The 16,430-nt window shown below is 43.9% G+C and overlaps 1 protein-coding gene across 1 annotated transcript in view; it reads left to right on the forward strand.

Annotated features, from left to right (window-relative positions):
• The first annotated feature begins 2,531 nt into the window (after positions 1 to 2,531).
• Positions 2,532 to 16,430, forward strand: part of MAML3 (mastermind like transcriptional coactivator 3) — a 387,259-nt gene continuing 373,360 nt past the window's right edge. Inside the window, exon 1 of the mRNA XM_045552252.1 lies at positions 2,532 to 3,208. Within this exon, the coding sequence (XP_045408208.1) occupies positions 2,732 to 3,208 (477 nt within the window). The 5' untranslated portion in view covers positions 2,532 to 2,731. The remainder of the gene's footprint in view (positions 3,209 to 16,430) is intronic.

Consider the following 16,430-nt stretch of genomic DNA (forward strand, 5'->3'; position numbering starts at 1 on the left):
TGTGGTGAAGCCATGTGTTTCCTGAGTTCATAGAGATATTATTTAGTGAATATATGAAAAAGTCAAAGGCCACTTTTCTACCTCTTATTCTTATGATTTTTTTTTACATCTTTTAAGAGTTTGAACGGACTCATTTACTGTAGAACTAATTTGATTTAATTTTCTGACTGAGACTTAGGGCAGCGGCAGTTTTGATACAGAAGTTTGTATATTAACTAAGGAGCCCTCAAAAAGTATGGCAACTTCAACAAAAGACACACTTTCATGTTGGTTTTACTACTTAAAGGTAGCCTCACACCATGTTAAATAATATTTTGTTCCCCATTTTACCATATAATCCAGTGGATATTAAAAATACAGTTCACCCTATAGACCTGATTAATTGAAGAAAACATAGCTTCTTATCACTGACATTATGAGGTTAGAAATAGCATCCTATGCTAATCTGCAATGCCAAGAAATGAAGATGGTTTAAATCAGATCTCATGATTAATGCATAAGATCCAAAGTTCTTTTATTCCTGGCTATTTTAGAAAACTGGGGTGTATTTTTACCCTAAAAACTAATTCTATGAGATTTATTGAGATAATACAAAATGCCTTATAATTAACATCTCACAATGAAGATTTGAGGCCTGATGATCACAGAAATGATAACAATTTCTCCATTTTAGTTTTTTCAAAATTGTGTATATGCAATGGTTTAAGTCCATATTCAAGAATATTTGATCTGTAGTTGTTTTTAGATTCTCAGTATCTGGAAAGATGATTTACCATAATAAAATGGAAAGTTTAGATTGCTTTCTGCAGTTGCTAGTGTCCATTTTAATTGTACTTATTGTGAATCCATTGAAATAGAAAGAAATATATCCAACAATAAAGTAGGCCTGTTATTTTTGCTTGTTTTTGTTTTGGTCATGACAAACTGTGAAATGCTGTGTTTTTCCTATAGTTCTACTCCATGAAATCTGCAATCTTTCCACTTGATTTACGAAGGATCCTTAATTACTGCTGTCATTAGCACCTAGTGTTCAAAACAGTCTGTTAAAATGTACTGTTAGTCTCACCTCCAAGTCCTTGCTTGTTGTATTTTAATTTTTTTCCAAGGGTAAGTAAAACAATAATGGCCTTAATAACAACAATCATTATGTACAGTGAATTAAATATTACAATTTTGACGCTCATTTCTATTTATTTAGAATTCTGTATTTGTGTGTTAAGACTGGCCTAGAGTTTGAACAAGTGTCCATCAGCAGAGCTATTACTAGCAAGGACTTATTACCTGGGTTTTAAAAACAAGTCACTCATTTGCCTTTTTCTTTCCACATGGATAGGGATGACAGACAACTGCTGTGAAGCTTCAATGTTTCTGCCTGGTCATGCACAGTTCTGCAATATAATGCATAAATGTATAACAACAACTTGGGCTCGCTTGATACCTCCCTTGGAATAAGGAAATCCAACCAGGCGCGTCCCCGCGGGCGTCCTCGCGCACATGCGCTCGCGTGCACACACACACACACACACACACACACACACGCACACGCACACTCACACACGCGCACTCACACACGCGCACTCACATGCGCGCGCGCACATAGGTCAAAAGTTGATTCATTCCTGAGATCCCTCAGAATCTCTCTTTTCATCGTTCCTGGCAGCTAGGGGTTCCCAGTCAGGGCAGTAGTGAGGTTGGGGGTGTGCGAGGGGCGGGGGGTGGCGAGGCAGCGGAGGCGGGAGCCGGGTGCCGGTGCGTGCCGCGCCCGCTCCTGCCGGGTGAGAGTCCGGGCCGGGTTTTGTGCCGTGTCCCCGGGCCTGTCTCACGGCCTCCAGCCGCCGCCGCTGCCGTGTTTACTGAGCTCGCTCGTCCTGATATCACTCCGCTGGCATGGAGGAGGAGGAGGAGGTGGAGGAGCGAGAGGAGGAGGAGGCGGCGGCGGCGGCGGCGGCGGCGGCGAGCAGTTGATCATTGTGATGGTGGCAGGAGCAGCGGCGGCAGCGGCAGCCCAGCCGAGCGTTAGGGGCTGCTCTCTGCGCGGCGTTTTGCAAAGGACTTCACCGATCTACTTTTGCAGTCGCCTCGGACTGTCCATGTGTTTACTTCCCCCAGCCCGAGGATTCGATATCTAGGTTCCTGTGAAATGCAACTGAGCAGCCAAAGTACTTTGAGAACACGGGGCGGCATAAACACCAAAACTTTTTTGTGGAAGGAAAATGCAATAAGCAAGCTTGCCGTTTTCCGATTCGGTGTGGAGTGAGTGTGTGTCGCGCGTGTCCGCACTGGAGGCATATGCTTGTGTGTGTACATGGGGTGTGTTTTTCGGTACGTAGGGAGAAAATGCTTGCCAACCACCGGAGATCTCCTGGAATTTATTAGAAAATAATGGATTATAAAAAGAAGGCAGGCGAGGAGCGGATCTCCCCTTGAGTTGCAACCCGATTTGCTGCTGGCTCAGTTTGTTGTGATTCTTTTTGTTGATAGGTGTCTGATGGTATTCCGATAACCCCCCCTTTTTTCCCTTCGAGCTTTTACAGTTTAAAAAAAGGAAACAAAAAAACCACCCCAAAATCTCCCCCTTTTTTTCGCCCCGTCGGGATCGCCGTTTCCATCCATGTGCTTGCGTCTCCCCCGCGTTCCACTTAAACTATTTTAATCCTTGGACCCAAGGAGGAGGCTGATAGGGGGGGTGGATAAAAAAAGTTCTTCCAAAATAGTGTGCCCGGGGAGCAGGATGGGGGATTTCGCAGCCCCCGCTGCTGCCGCAAATGGCAGTAGTATTTGCATCAACAGTAGCCTGAACAGCAGCCTCGGCGGGGCCGGGATCGGTGTGAATAATACTCCCAATAGTACTCCCGCTGCTCCGAGTAGCAATCACCCCGCTGCCGGTGGCTGCGGCGGCGGCAGCGGCTCCGGGGGCCCAGGTGGCGGATCGGCGGCCGTCCCTAAGCACAGCACCGTGGTCGAGCGGCTCCGCCAGCGCATCGAGGGCTGCCGGCGGCACCACGTCAACTGCGAGAACAGGTACCAGCAAGCTCAGGTGGAGCAGCTGGAGCTGGAGCGCCGGGACACCGTGAGCCTTTACCAGCGGACCCTGGAGCAGAGGGCCAAGAAATCGGGCGCCGGCACCGGCAAGCAGCAGCACCCGAGCAAACCCCAGCAAGATGCGGAGGCTGCCTCGGCGGAGCAGAGGAACCACACGCTGATCATGGTGAGGGCGCACTGGTAGCGGGCTTGGCCGCGCGTGGGGGGGGCGTGGAGCTTCTTACACGGGGGTGTGAGGGTCTGATTTGCACGGTGAGTGAGGTGGGCTGAAGCCGAAGGGTTAACGTCAACTTTTCTTAGGGAAAAAGCCGCAGTCGCCGCTACCTGTTAATCTGTCAGGGTTGTCAGATTTGGGGAGGAGGGGGCGAGAGGGGGAGAAGCCAGTCACGACTTCGAGGGGCGGAGGGAGCCTCGGGGAGCGTCGGAGAGAGGTGCTGGAAAAGTTTCCCCCTCCCTTTCTTAGATGCCGATTTGAAAGAGTGAACCCCTGAGTCGGAACCTTGCTCCTCCTCTTCACAGCTCCCCACCCCACCTCTCGCCCAGCTGCCTCGCCTCCCCAGACCCGTCCCCCTTCGCCCACCCCGCTCAGCACATCCGCCGGGTGCGGGGAGAAATTGATGCTGTCGCAGATTCTGGGCGGGCACCAGGCCTTCAGCCCCTTGGGGGAAGGGGAGTGGAAGGAGAACCTCTCGCCTCCTCTCCCCACCTCACCCCCTTTGGGCTGAGAAAGTCTAAGAGTTTTGTGAATGAACTTTGAAGTGGGTGAGAAACGAGCGAGGGTGGCTGCGCGCGGGGGTGCTCTCGGGCGCGCGCACGGATGCGGGCCGGGTGCGCTCCGCTTGCCGCTCGAGACCCGGGGCCAGCCCGGCAGGTGGAGCGGCGGGGAGGGTCTGGGGGGAGCGGCCTGGAGGGGGCGGGTGGGGAGAGCGACACCCAGGGCTTGCGCGGAGAGTCCCCGCCACGCAAGTTTGCTTGGGATTCTTTCCCTTCCTCGTTTTAAACTTGCTAGCACCGAGCATTCTCCGCTTCGCCCCCCGCCCCACCACCCGCCAACTTTGCGGGCCTAGTCAGCCTGGAGGAGTGGAAGGTAGCAGGGAGGTGAAAGAAGCTTAAATGGCTGGGTGGGTGGGTCCGAGACAGAATGAGCAGCCAATGGCTTAACTTCTCGAGGAGGAAGGGGCAGTTCCCACCCCCCAAAATCCTTTCTCTTATCTACTCCGTCTGGTTCTCTTGCTTTCCTTTCTGGGTGGGGGAGGCCGGAAGCTCGGGAAAGGTGTTCGCACCCCTCCCCCACCGCGCCGCCCGAGTGCCGGGTGGGCTCGGCCCCGGGGAGCCTGGAGCGCGGCGTGGCCGCGCGCCTTCGCCGGCTTCCCGTGCCGATCGCGCCCCGATCGGCGGCGCAGAGCCCCGCGCGGGCGGCCCTCTCGGTGCGCGGTTTATGAATCGCGCACGTCCCCCGGCTGGGAGTCGTCGGCGCCGGGGGTGGTGTCAGTGCCGCCGCGGGCTTTCGCCGGGCGCTGGGGCCGGCGCTCCGTGACAAAGAGCCGGCTTGGGGGAGGGGAGGAGAGGCCGCCGCGCTCGCTCCCCACCTCCCCCCACCCCGCACGTGAAGAGGAACAATTTGTTTATCTTGGGCTTCAAGAATCCTTCCCTCCTCCCAGTTCTCCGGGGGCGCCCAACCCCTCCTCCTTCCCCTCCCAGCTCAGCGCGATCCTCCCGGGTCCCGCCGGCAGCACCTTCCCTCCTCCCCGCCCCCTCCTCCTCCATCCCCTCCTGCCCGCCTTCCCCCTCCCTCCTGGAACGCGGCCGTGGGGGAGGGAGCGGGAGGCGCTTTGTCCGCCTCGCGGCCCTGCTCGGCCCCCCGGCCGCCCGGCTGGGAGGGGCGCTGCGCCGGCTGCCCTGCCCCCTCCCTCGCGCCGGCCCCGCCCCGCCGCGCCCCCGCTCCCAGCGCTCGGAGCCGGCCCGGAGCGCGAAGACTGGTCCGTCTGCGTTTTGAGGAAGAACGACAGTCCCAGAGTCGGGGGTGGGGGGGAGGTTCTCGCTTTTACAAACAGGAAGCCGAAAACCACTGTCACACTGTAGCTTTTCTGATTGTACCCGGAGGCGGGGCCGGACCTGCATCCTGACTGTAGCTCCGCTACCCTCCTTGTTCCCATTTATCTCCCAGTGCGCGGCGACTCCCAGCCCCCGCCCCCCGCGCGCTGTCCGCGGGGGACACTCACTTGGTGAACCTGAGACTCAAGTAGAATTTGAAAGACATTTAGGATGACATCCTTGCCCAGCCCACGGCCTCTCTTTGGGCGTTTGTACACCCCACGCGCATCGATTGCGTAGAGTAGGCTGCTTTCGTGAGGCTCCAAAATTCCCGTCCCACGGCATCTCTCACGGCCTTCGGGGATGGAGGACCCCCGAGGCGCTTACCTCGCCAGCTGGGCGACTCTGGAACAAAAGCCAGTGCCCTTCCCAGTGCCGGGTCGCTTTTGACCCAGGCAAGAGGAGTAGAGTTTGCTACAGGAAAGTTTTTGTGTTTGGGTTCTGTTCTCACGAGGTGCCACATCGGCCCTGGGATGGGTGGAGGGAGGACGCGGGGCGCGCGTCTGGGTGGTGATACACCCGCAGGTGGAAGCAAGCCGCGTCCTCACGTTACCTGGAAGGAGGGGAGGCAGCAAGCCCAAGCCAGAGCTTACTTTTGAAAATGAAAAGATAATGCTTACTTGAATGGACGAGACATCAGCTGTAAATTTCATAGTGAATCCCAGTTTAGCAAGTTAACAACAAACAGCCCTGAAAAATGATTGCCTGAAAATAAAATTTTCCTATAAGTTTTGTGATAATAATTTAGGCTATTGATTAGACTTATGTAAATGCCAAGTATATTCTAAGCTTCAACTGTTTCACATATGCATCTCTCACTGATATCAGTGGGAAGTATGTGTGAAAAATGTCATGAAAATAAACAGCTGTAAATCCCAAGCAGAGTTTTTTGAGTAAATTGTGTATCAAAAAGAGAAAAAAATTAGCATTTTCTACAAGTTATCTATCCCTTTAAAGTGATGAGTTTAAAAATTAACATTGGCCTCTGAAATGAGTATTTTAACTTAGTCTCTATGTGAAATAAAAGCTTAAAAACAGGTTATAAAGAAAATGTTGATCTTCATTTTCTTGAATTGACTGCTGGGTTATAGTTGTGCTCTGGTGGGGCACAGAGCAATTAAATTTAGTTCTCAGATTGGGCTCTCTGTTTGGAAAGCCCTAAAGAAAAACGAATGATCAACCACAGCCAAATAATAATAGCAGCTATATAAAAATAAAGATGAATAGGATTCTTTCCTGTTTTATTGCTATTGTTTACCTTTTTAGAGCCAGTATGTCCAAAGTACTAAATATCGATTAATTCTCTTTCTGCCTGGCTTGGGTTAAGAAGGTAGTCTAATGATGGCTTTACCTCTTTTGATTTGTTTTCCTATCTTATACATTTACAAGCATGGGCATGAAAAACAAAAAATAATCTAGCAAACAAAAAGCAGGGTGGTGAGGGGTAATAGAAACCTTCTTTGGTTCCAGGCTGTTGCAGAGGGAGCTGGGTTCTGTGTGAGTCCTCACTAGCACTGTTGAAAGAGCAGGTAGCCCAGGCCTGGGTTTGAAGCTGCCCTGTCTGGGCTAATAGGTCCTTTCTGAATATGGAGTCAAAATAAGTCCCCACCCCCACGACCACAGCCACCACTTTATTTACAGAAGGAGTTTTCTTCCCTCCAAAGACTTGTTGGTGAAAACTATTTATTTTGCCTATTAGAGAGTCTCAGTTGAAAAGTTATCTTTTCTTAAAATACTTTTAATTATTTTTGGTAACAAAAGGAGACATTGTTCATTTGCTATACTTGGAACCAAGGTCTTGGTTAAAATTTTAAGGTAAATTTCAATTGACAAGTTCATTTTCAAGCCCAAAGATGGATGGGCTGGACAAGGGGGTAATCATTCAGGCATATCAGAAAGCATGACAATGCAGTTTTCAAAATTCCAAAATGGTGGTAGTTTTACTTGACCTGGGTAAGACCCATGGTATTTTCATGACTTTTTCTCTATATTAGCATCATCATAACTTTCAGAATGTGCTTAATTTATATACAGCTACAGAGTGCATAAAATCTATGTGACCCCTTGCTCTGAAGCGTTTATCTCATAAAATTCATTTGCTAATAAATGTATTAATTACTGAATATTGGAGAAAACTGCAACCCATCAAAAACATTCTCGTCCATTTCTGGAATAGATCCAGGCAATGTTGACATATTAGTCCAGTGCTAACCCTTTTTATAAATGAATCTGGTTTCCCATTTCTTATCCTGTTAGAGGTAAATTACTGGCTCTGCATCCAGGTTTTTTAGTAAGCATGTACTACTGAACCATTTCTAAATCTTTCCTATGATAACCTTTTCATTGGCTTATACTATCAAGAGTGATAGGACAGACAGCCGTCTTTTGAAAAGCTTTCCATAGCCCAGTATAATGTGCCTTCAGTTTGAGAGAAAAACTTTCTGAAATTTCACGTCTTGTCTTTCACACGTGTTGGGTTTTTTCTTTTAATTCTCAAGAAGCACTTTTAAAACTCCAACACATATTTAATGCTGTTATGTTCTTTGGCTGTGGCCAATTTTATGTAGTACTGAGCAGCCAGCAGTCCGAAAACTAGAAGCACAGTTAGTTAACCATTAATCATCTACAAAATGCTCTTCAGCCTGAGTCCTTCCTTTTTCAGGGAAAGCTGAATTTTCAGGCAGCTAGTACATTAGATACTTTGCATCCTGTCTCATTAGAATTGTAAGGGCAAACTTTAGAATCTTTTGGGGGTTTTCTGAGCACCTGATAAGAGAAAAATGAGCAGTCCTGGTACAGGGTTTACTGACATTTCTGTAAGACAAAGGATGAGGATTTTAAACGCTAAAATACAGTTATATAGAGTTTTTGTCCAGCTATCTCTGTGAGACTAATAGCCAACTATTGTTACTGAAAAAGTTTCCTGACCAGGGTCTTCCATTTGATTGAGATAGGAATGAGGATGTGTTCTGTCTCTCTCTCTCTCTCTCTCTCTCTCTCTTTCTTTCTTTCTTATACATAAACACACACATACACACACACACAAGTCATTGGTGCTGATACCATGAAAAGGATCTAGTATTATAAACCATTTTGCATGTTACATGGTAATTCTTGGATACATTCGAAGTACTCATGTTTTATCTAATGTCATTTATGGAATTTTGTTTGATTAATGTTCTATGTTTGTTAAGTAGTAGTCCTGTGATATATATACTCTTGAGTTTAGGATGGCTAATTTCTGTCATCTTTTCCCATATTACCCAGCATAGAGAACAGTGAAATCCATCAGACATCAAGAGGAACACACTTAAAACACACTCTCAAGATTTTCATAGTATTTACCTTTTAAGTCTCCCAAATAGCTTTACATTTTTCACTCTATTATTCAAAGGCTGATGATTGAGTTTGCAGATCCTGTGGCAGTTTGCTTTGTTTTTCCTTCCTCCTCCTGCTGCCAACCTTTTGGTCTTTTCATTGATCTTTAGCACCTTTATCAAAGAGGGGGAAGAAGCAATAAGAAGAGAAGAAATTTAATTTTGGTGCTTCTGACTCTCATAACTAATGAAACGATTGGATATGAAACTATTTTGGACTTACTATGGACTTGATTTTATACACTGTTCGTTTCCTTAGCACAGATGATAGAGAATAAGCTGAATTTTTTTATTTCATTTATTCAATAACATTGATACACAGCCCATAGTGTTTCACATAAGTTAAAATGCTAAATCATGCTCTTGCGTCCAAGACTTTGACAATGTATATTCTTTGTAGATTTCCAGTATTATTGTATCTCGGTGTTTAAGGGGATAGCAGATTTTATTTTGTTTAATCAACATAGTCATTAATGCTAGTGACTTATCAGTAGCTTCAGGCTGTTGTAGCCCATTTGCATGATAGTTTAAGGAAAATAATACACTTTACTTTCCTGTTGTTTCAAACTAATTTGACATTGGTATCTGGAAAAAAAGCGGCAATTTACAGGTGACTGCTCTAAAGTTATAGGACCCCCCAAATTAAATTTTTATTAAAAATACAGCATGCTTTTCAGACAGACGTATTCCAAAAATTCATTATTCAGGTTTGTATGTTGGAAATATAGCTTCTGGAAAATCAGCTGTCACTAGGAACTGATTAAATCTCCTTAATTTAATTTTTTTGGTTTAAGTCTAAGAAAGTTTGAAGAACAAAAGAAATAAGATTGGATAAAATTACTCAGAAAATGGAGTTGAAGACCTGCTGTATAATAAATACTTAAAGATCAAGTTGCATTCAGTGGATCAGAGAAGGAGCACTCTTCTTTTTTAAGTCTAGCTGGCTATTGCATGTGTTTAAACAGTGGAGGGGCTTCTGAGTTCCTTTCTCCATTTGGGACAGAAGCAGAGTGTTCCATTAGAGCCACATGACACACATGCATAGGAAAAGAAAATTACTGCTATGGCTCTTTTTTTTTTTTTTTTTTTTTTTAAGGCAAGCTGTGCATGCTATTCTTGGGGGAATTTAATAAAAATCTCAGAAGGCTTGCAGTACTTCCTCTAACTAAGGAAAGTGATTGCTCAAGAATAACTTAGGCACCTCCTTTTAATTATATTGGACCTCCCATCGGTTGGACATGACCTTTATGCTGAAGTAGAATCTTTTAAAATACTAACAACCAACATTCATCCGCCTTTAGCCATGGCTTAACAACTGTGGAAAACTGAAGTGAAATACTTAATTTTAACTAACAACTTCCAAGAATTTCCTTTCTAACTCCTTAAATTTCCATCCTGTTGGGTAGTATATGGTTGTATACTGTTTCACGTTTATGGACCCTCCAACCCTCAACTGTTTGGAGCTTTTACTGCTGTATGTAAAGAAGTTATTGGGACGAATTACTAGGATCTCTCCTCCCCTCTCCCAACATCTTTCTCCACCTCCAGAACTCATGTCCAGACAGGGGTTTCTTTCCCGTCAAAGAAAAAGGCTGCTCTGAGTCTGTTTGTGTAGATTCAACCTGGGTTGTCACCGTGGCTCAAAAGGATTGCACAGCTCTAAGAGACAAGCTCTGCTTGTGCCCTTCATTCTCTCTGTGGTTGGTTATTTTTTTTTCTTCGATTGTTCGTTAGAGGCTGAAAGCATCTCAGCGATTGAGAGTGAATCTAAAGGGATGAGTACCCAGTCAAGTGCTTGAACTTTACTGGTAAGGAGAGGCAAAAGAGGTGAGCATTTTGGAGGTCTTAGCTAGAATGGATGGCAGGGGAGACGAATAATGAGAGATTATTGGTTTTGTGCATTGTGGTAAACAGTATCCCAGTGCCTTGGGAGTTGACAGAGGTAAAGTTTGCCTTTAGTAGTCTATTCTGAACCTGCAGACCTTAATGAAATTCAAAAATATACTTTCAAGAGCTAATGGCTATATTGTTTCTATCGGAAAAAAAAAATCATGTGCCTGAAATATTTCCATGCTCTCTTAAGTTATTACTACTTCCATTTGAATGGATTTACTATAAGATTCCTTTAATTCAGTGATTCTCAACTGATAGAGATTTTGCCCTCCCCCAGAGAACAGTTGGCAAGGCAGGGAAACCTTTTTGGTGGTTGTAACTGGAGGGTGCTACAGGTGTGTCTCATGGGTAGAAGCAGGGATGCTGCTAAATATCCTACAAGGCACCCTCAACAAAGAATTACCTGATCCAAAATACCAATATTGCTACTGTTGAGAAGCCCTGCTTTAACCAAGGAGCTCCCCTAGAATGTTGAAAGTATGATAGGAGAGGGACTTAGACAAGGTGGCTTTCCTCTAAGCCTTTTACTCTCATTGAAAGAGTGGAGCAAGGCAGAGGTGCAGCGATGAGAGAGAGAGTGCCTGGGAAGAAGTTAGAGCACTACTGTGTTGCATTTCAGCTTTCTCCTAGCTGGTCAGGTGACATGACTTTATGATTTTTTTACTCCATGATTGCTGGCTGGCTCTGTTTCCTTGCCTGTCAGGAAGGTGAGCAGTTGTCATTCTTTTTACTTCATGTAGTGTTTGTTAGAATCAAATGAGTTAATATATGTAAGAGTCCCAAAGACTTTATGGTGCTGCACCAATACTAGGTGTATTTTTATGAATCTCTCTTCACTTAGTTTTTGCCGCCTGCCCAAGTACAAACTTAAAGTTGAGTGATTTGAGGCTTATTTCACTCGTGCAAAAACCAAGGTCTAATGAATCTGTTGAGCAACTGCTGCATATGGGGCATTATGCTAGGCACTGGGGACACAGTGGTGGATAGGGTGTCCTCGTTCCCACTGGACTACAGTAGGGCATAGTTTCATGTTTCAGATTAGCTTTATGAAATGGTATTTGTGGTTTTATTAAACATGTTAATGGAAACACTTAATAAACTAACACTTAGGAAAATCCTAAGGGTGCTAAATGATTTGTATCTTCTTGCAAGCATTACTTTCTGTAACAAAATTCCTTTCAGTTTTCAAATGAAATTATTTTGGGGAAGGAGAGGATTAGCTGGTGTGGTGGAAAATAAGAGTAAGGTATGGTATAGTTGTTAAAAATGAGACAGATTTTTTTTTTTTGATGAGGTGACACTTGTAGCACCATGATAATGGCTTGACATCAAGCTTTTAGAGGAAATCAGACAAAGAGGAGGGCATTTAGAAAGAAACATGCAGGAAGATAGAAAGACTTGAAACTATGTCATTATGAAGAACAGTTAGAAGACCTGGAGGTGTTTGGTCTGATTTAGGGGGTGACAGGATTACTTTCTTAAAATATTTGAAGCGCTGTCACGTGAAGAAAAGATCAAATGTGCTCTTTATGACCTCAAGGGGATAAATTCAGGATCATTGATTGGTGGTTATGAGGACTCAGGCTTTGGTAATATACATTTAAAAGCCAATTTTATGAAAATTAAAGCTCTTCAAAGATGAAATAGGCTGCCTTGATGAGTAGACATGTCCCAGCAAAAAATTGTTCATTTGGCTGGAACATTGGAGAAAGACAGGGACTTTGTCTTTTTATTCATTTTTATATCTTTATAACCTGAAGGACCTACCTGTACCTAGAAGGAACTCTAAATATTTGTTGAATAAATTACTAAATGAAAGCAAATAGATTAAGAAGTGACTTAATTCTCCTCCCTCAGTGTTATTTCCCTTCTCAGAAGTTACTATAGTCTAGAGTAGCTCTCTGCAGACCTTCCTCTGTTCAATTATATATTGTACATAATCTCACATTAGTTTTTTCTACATAAATGGAAATATATTATGCATACTTGTCTGAGATACACTTTTTTCCATTTAATATGTTTCAGAGATCCATTCAAGTTGATCCATGTATTTCCTCAACTCATTCTTTTTAACCACTATATAGCATTCCATGTTTTGAATAATTTGAGTGATCCCCTATTGATAGATACTTTGGTAGTTTCTCATTTTTTTTTTTGCTAATTAAATGTTACTGCAATGAACATCCTTATCCATATATCCCTTATACATATGTGAGGAACTCTGTAGCAGAGATTAGGGTTCTTTCTATAGATGTAATATGTATAAACAGGAAAAAGTTGGCAGAAAAATCTTGTAATCTAATATGGTTTAATATACCACCTGAATCTTATTATAGCTCATTGTAGGGCAAATGGTAATTGTGTCTCCTTAAAAACACAGCTTAAAAAAACCAGCTCTAGTAACTCGTGTTGGTCTTTGTATAGAACATTATAGCTTTTAAAGGCAGTGCATCTGGCAGAGAACACATCCCACAAGGGTGACGTTCCTTTTTCCTAGCTGGTCCTACAGAGGAGGTGAGTGAATGAGGAGCCTGGTTAGCCAGCTCCCGCTCATTCTGCAGGTGGGAAATTCACTTCCTTGAACAAGTGTGTGGTTCTCTTTGCCTTTCCCGAGCTTCGTGTCTCACAGGCCTGATTGTGTGGCTTTATTTGTGAAATGTATTTCAGTTGGTGACACAGTACCCGGGGGTGTTCATGGGTACAGATTTGAGTGGTCGTAAAAATCTCAGGTCTGCGAGTTGCTACTTCCCACAGGTTAAATTACCCTGACTAATCCAGTCATCTGTGTAACATGGTAATAACAGCCTGCTGACCTGGCCAACTGTAGAAAATGCATCAAAACGGACTTGCTTCGACAGTCACCTTATGGCATTTGTTTAGACAGTGAGAAGTCCTATCAGTTTTCATTATACACAAGTGCTGACGTGGTCTGAAGACTGCCGTTCATCAGAGCTCTTGGTTATTTTGATTGCCTTTGGCATAGCAGCTTCCCTACACCACGAACATAATAATTATAGTCTACATTTTTACAATAGCTGGAGCAGTCTGGCTCCAGAATCTGTGCTTTTGGCTACCACATTATTCTGCCCTCACTGACTGCAGTGTTCTTTCTTGGAAAGGTGGTGTGAGCAACTGCATTTTTTAAGTAGTCATGCTTTTCCCAAGGAGCAGCTCTCCACTACTTGACTTTGCTTTATCAGTTTGCATAGGAGCCAGAATGAAGGTACGTGGTAGAGCTGGTGCTTGCCTGGCCCTGCTGTTCTGTGATGGGGACTGCAACTATGCTGTCTCCTGGCCTCACTCACACACCTCTGGCCTTGCCTGTCCCTCCTTTCCCCACCTCATTTTCCCTTTTGCCTCAGTGACAGTAAGACCTGGAACCCTGTACAAGGGGTAAATGGCAATGATTTGAACCAGAGAAATAAACCCAAGGCAAGAATGTAAGTAATTGGGGGCCTAAACTTTACACGCTGTCTCTACCAAGTGATTCCAATAAACTAAGAGTAATGCTTCAATTTGTGACTTAGATTCTCTTTAGCCATTTTTTACCGTTTAGCTGGGCCACACAGCCTCTCAGTGAGAAAACCCTTTGGCCAGCTAAGTTAATGCAGCTGTGTGGGTCAGCGCCAGCTTTAGGGAAGAAGGCTGCTTCATTCTAAAGAAAGACAGCTAGATACCTTCTTTTGAGTGGCTTAAATAGCAAGAGTTGGTTGTGTACATAAAAAACTTATCTCCTAGTCTTGCACCTAAGCTATCCTAGATGATGAACCGAGAGATTTTTAGTTGCTGCTGTGCTCATGCAGTACAATTCCAGCCCTTGACTTTTCCTTGACTGTTTAGTTTAACTACTCTGCTGTCCTCCAAGGAGTGCCATCTTATTTATTACTTGTTTGCTTCTGCTTTTTCTTGGATCTGTTTCTTTCCTTCCTTGCCCTAGAATTTTTTCTTTCGAGGTTGACTTTCACTACATATAAGGTAGACAACTGTCTTGCATTTTGCGTGAAGTATAATACTTACGTTGATATTGATTATAGACAGAGAAATGGTTAGCTAAATGTTTTGAACACTAGCTATTTCATAGCTGTCTGATTATAACTATTAGATGAAAGCTGTTGAGATTACAGCTATGTTGCAGTAAACATCTAATTTATAATTCCTTTAGAAAACATTTTCTTACATTTTTGTGAAAGAGTCCAGAGACTCTAGAGATTTTCTTTAAAAGAGTCCAGAGATTTATAACAGGTAATAAATGAGTAGAATCAGATCTTCCCTTATTATGGAGTTTCTTTTTTAAATGTAACTTATAAAAAGTGAGTGTTTCAGACCATTTTTGTTTTTAAAGAAAAATATGGTAAAAGTTCAAGGCTCTAATCTTGACAGAATAGCCATGAGGAGAGTTCAGTAACTGGATATGAATTCTTAAATAGGAGTATTTTGGGGTTCATGTTAAATTTTATGCAAAGAAATCTGACATATCTCAGAGCTCAACAAAGTTTTCTAGCTACTAAGTGAAAGAAGTTCTAAGTGTTAATTATTTATTCTTGAGTTTGGGTTTCAGAATGTCTAAGTTCCCAGCAGGGGTAAAACATACGTTCCCTTTGCATGCTCTCATCTTCTGTTCCCAGCTGCTTTGGTCCCCAGTTGTAATCCACTGTGGTATTTCAGTCCATCCTTTCTCCTTATCTCGGTGAGGAAAGAGTGTGGCTATAGCAGCGGACCCCTTTGCAGAGCCTTTGCAGAGCATGCAGGTGGTGTTTATCTTTAATCACTTCAGGTATTTCCTCATGGTGATGTGTGCAGATCAGCACCTCATGGATTTTAACATTCTCTTACTACTCAACATCCTGCAGTAGCCCTCTATCCGGAGATTGTCTGTTTGGTAAACAGAGGTGGTTTATATAAACAAGCAACTTTCTCAGTTTAGAAGTTGTTATGATTAAATGGTTGAAAATGTATTTTGCAGTGTAACTAGGAATTCTGAAATGTTTTGCAGCTGCTATTGGATGTTTAAAGACACGTTCATTTTCTTCAATGAAGCTGGAAACAATGACTTTAGATTTGGAGTGCACGCTGCTTTATTCTCAGAACCTAGTTGAAAGAATATTTGAAAAAGTTGTTATAATAGTGAATTACTGTACTCAAAAATACTTTCGGCAAGTTGTATTTGTTAGAGGGATATGTCTGGAGTCCACAATGAACTAGGAACATGTAAGGGTGACGCTGAGGGAGACAGGGTATAACAAACTGGTACTTTGGGGATCAGGGCTATATGGCATCCAGGCTATTGCAATTCAAATGGGCTGTTGCTTTTTTAGTGTTTGATCCTGTTCTTAGATTTAAAGAACTGATAGGAATCATTCAGGGGGGTTTTATAAACTTTAAATTTGTGGTTGAGATTGGAAGCGGAACACTCAGAAATATGTAACAATAGTTTCAAGTGAGGGAGCTTAATGATAGTGTGTACTTGTGAGAACTGTGTCTTTGTTCCCTGCGCTGAGGCACCGGTTGTTGGTGTTACTGGTTTGGTAGGCTTCGTGTTTGTCTGTGGTCTGGAATGTCAAAGGACTGCAAACCTGAGAACTTTGCTTCCTTCTTTATTCTAAAGTAATGGTGTTGGAGTCCCTGTTATTGGCTTATGGGGGTCGGAACCACCATCTATGGAAGAGGAAGGAGGGATCCGCAGGCTTTTTCTAGTGTCGTTTTCATTACTCTATTAACAGAGAGAGTGGATACTTTGGGTAATTATTTATGTCTGTCTTTTTCTCCACAGTGTAATGCACGCTTCACTTGTTTTCTTCAACTTTTTGTAATCTATGTGTTTATGATACACTGAAGAGCAATAAATTTGAGAATAGAGATAATTAGCTTTGACAGACTTTCAGAAATGAGACTGTAAGAGGAGGAAACAAGAGGATTGCTTAAGAAAAGGATTCGGTTGCCGGGCCTGAGGAAGATTATCCATACAATAAATTCTTCAGTGTTAAAACTTACGACCATGTGAGTGGCACAGGGGTAGGAAGAAGT

The sequence above is a fragment of the Lemur catta genome, chromosome 5 (genome assembly GCF_020740605.2).
Source record: "Lemur catta isolate mLemCat1 chromosome 5, mLemCat1.pri, whole genome shotgun sequence".
Classification (NCBI taxonomy): Eukaryota; Metazoa; Chordata; class Mammalia; order Primates; family Lemuridae; genus Lemur; species Lemur catta.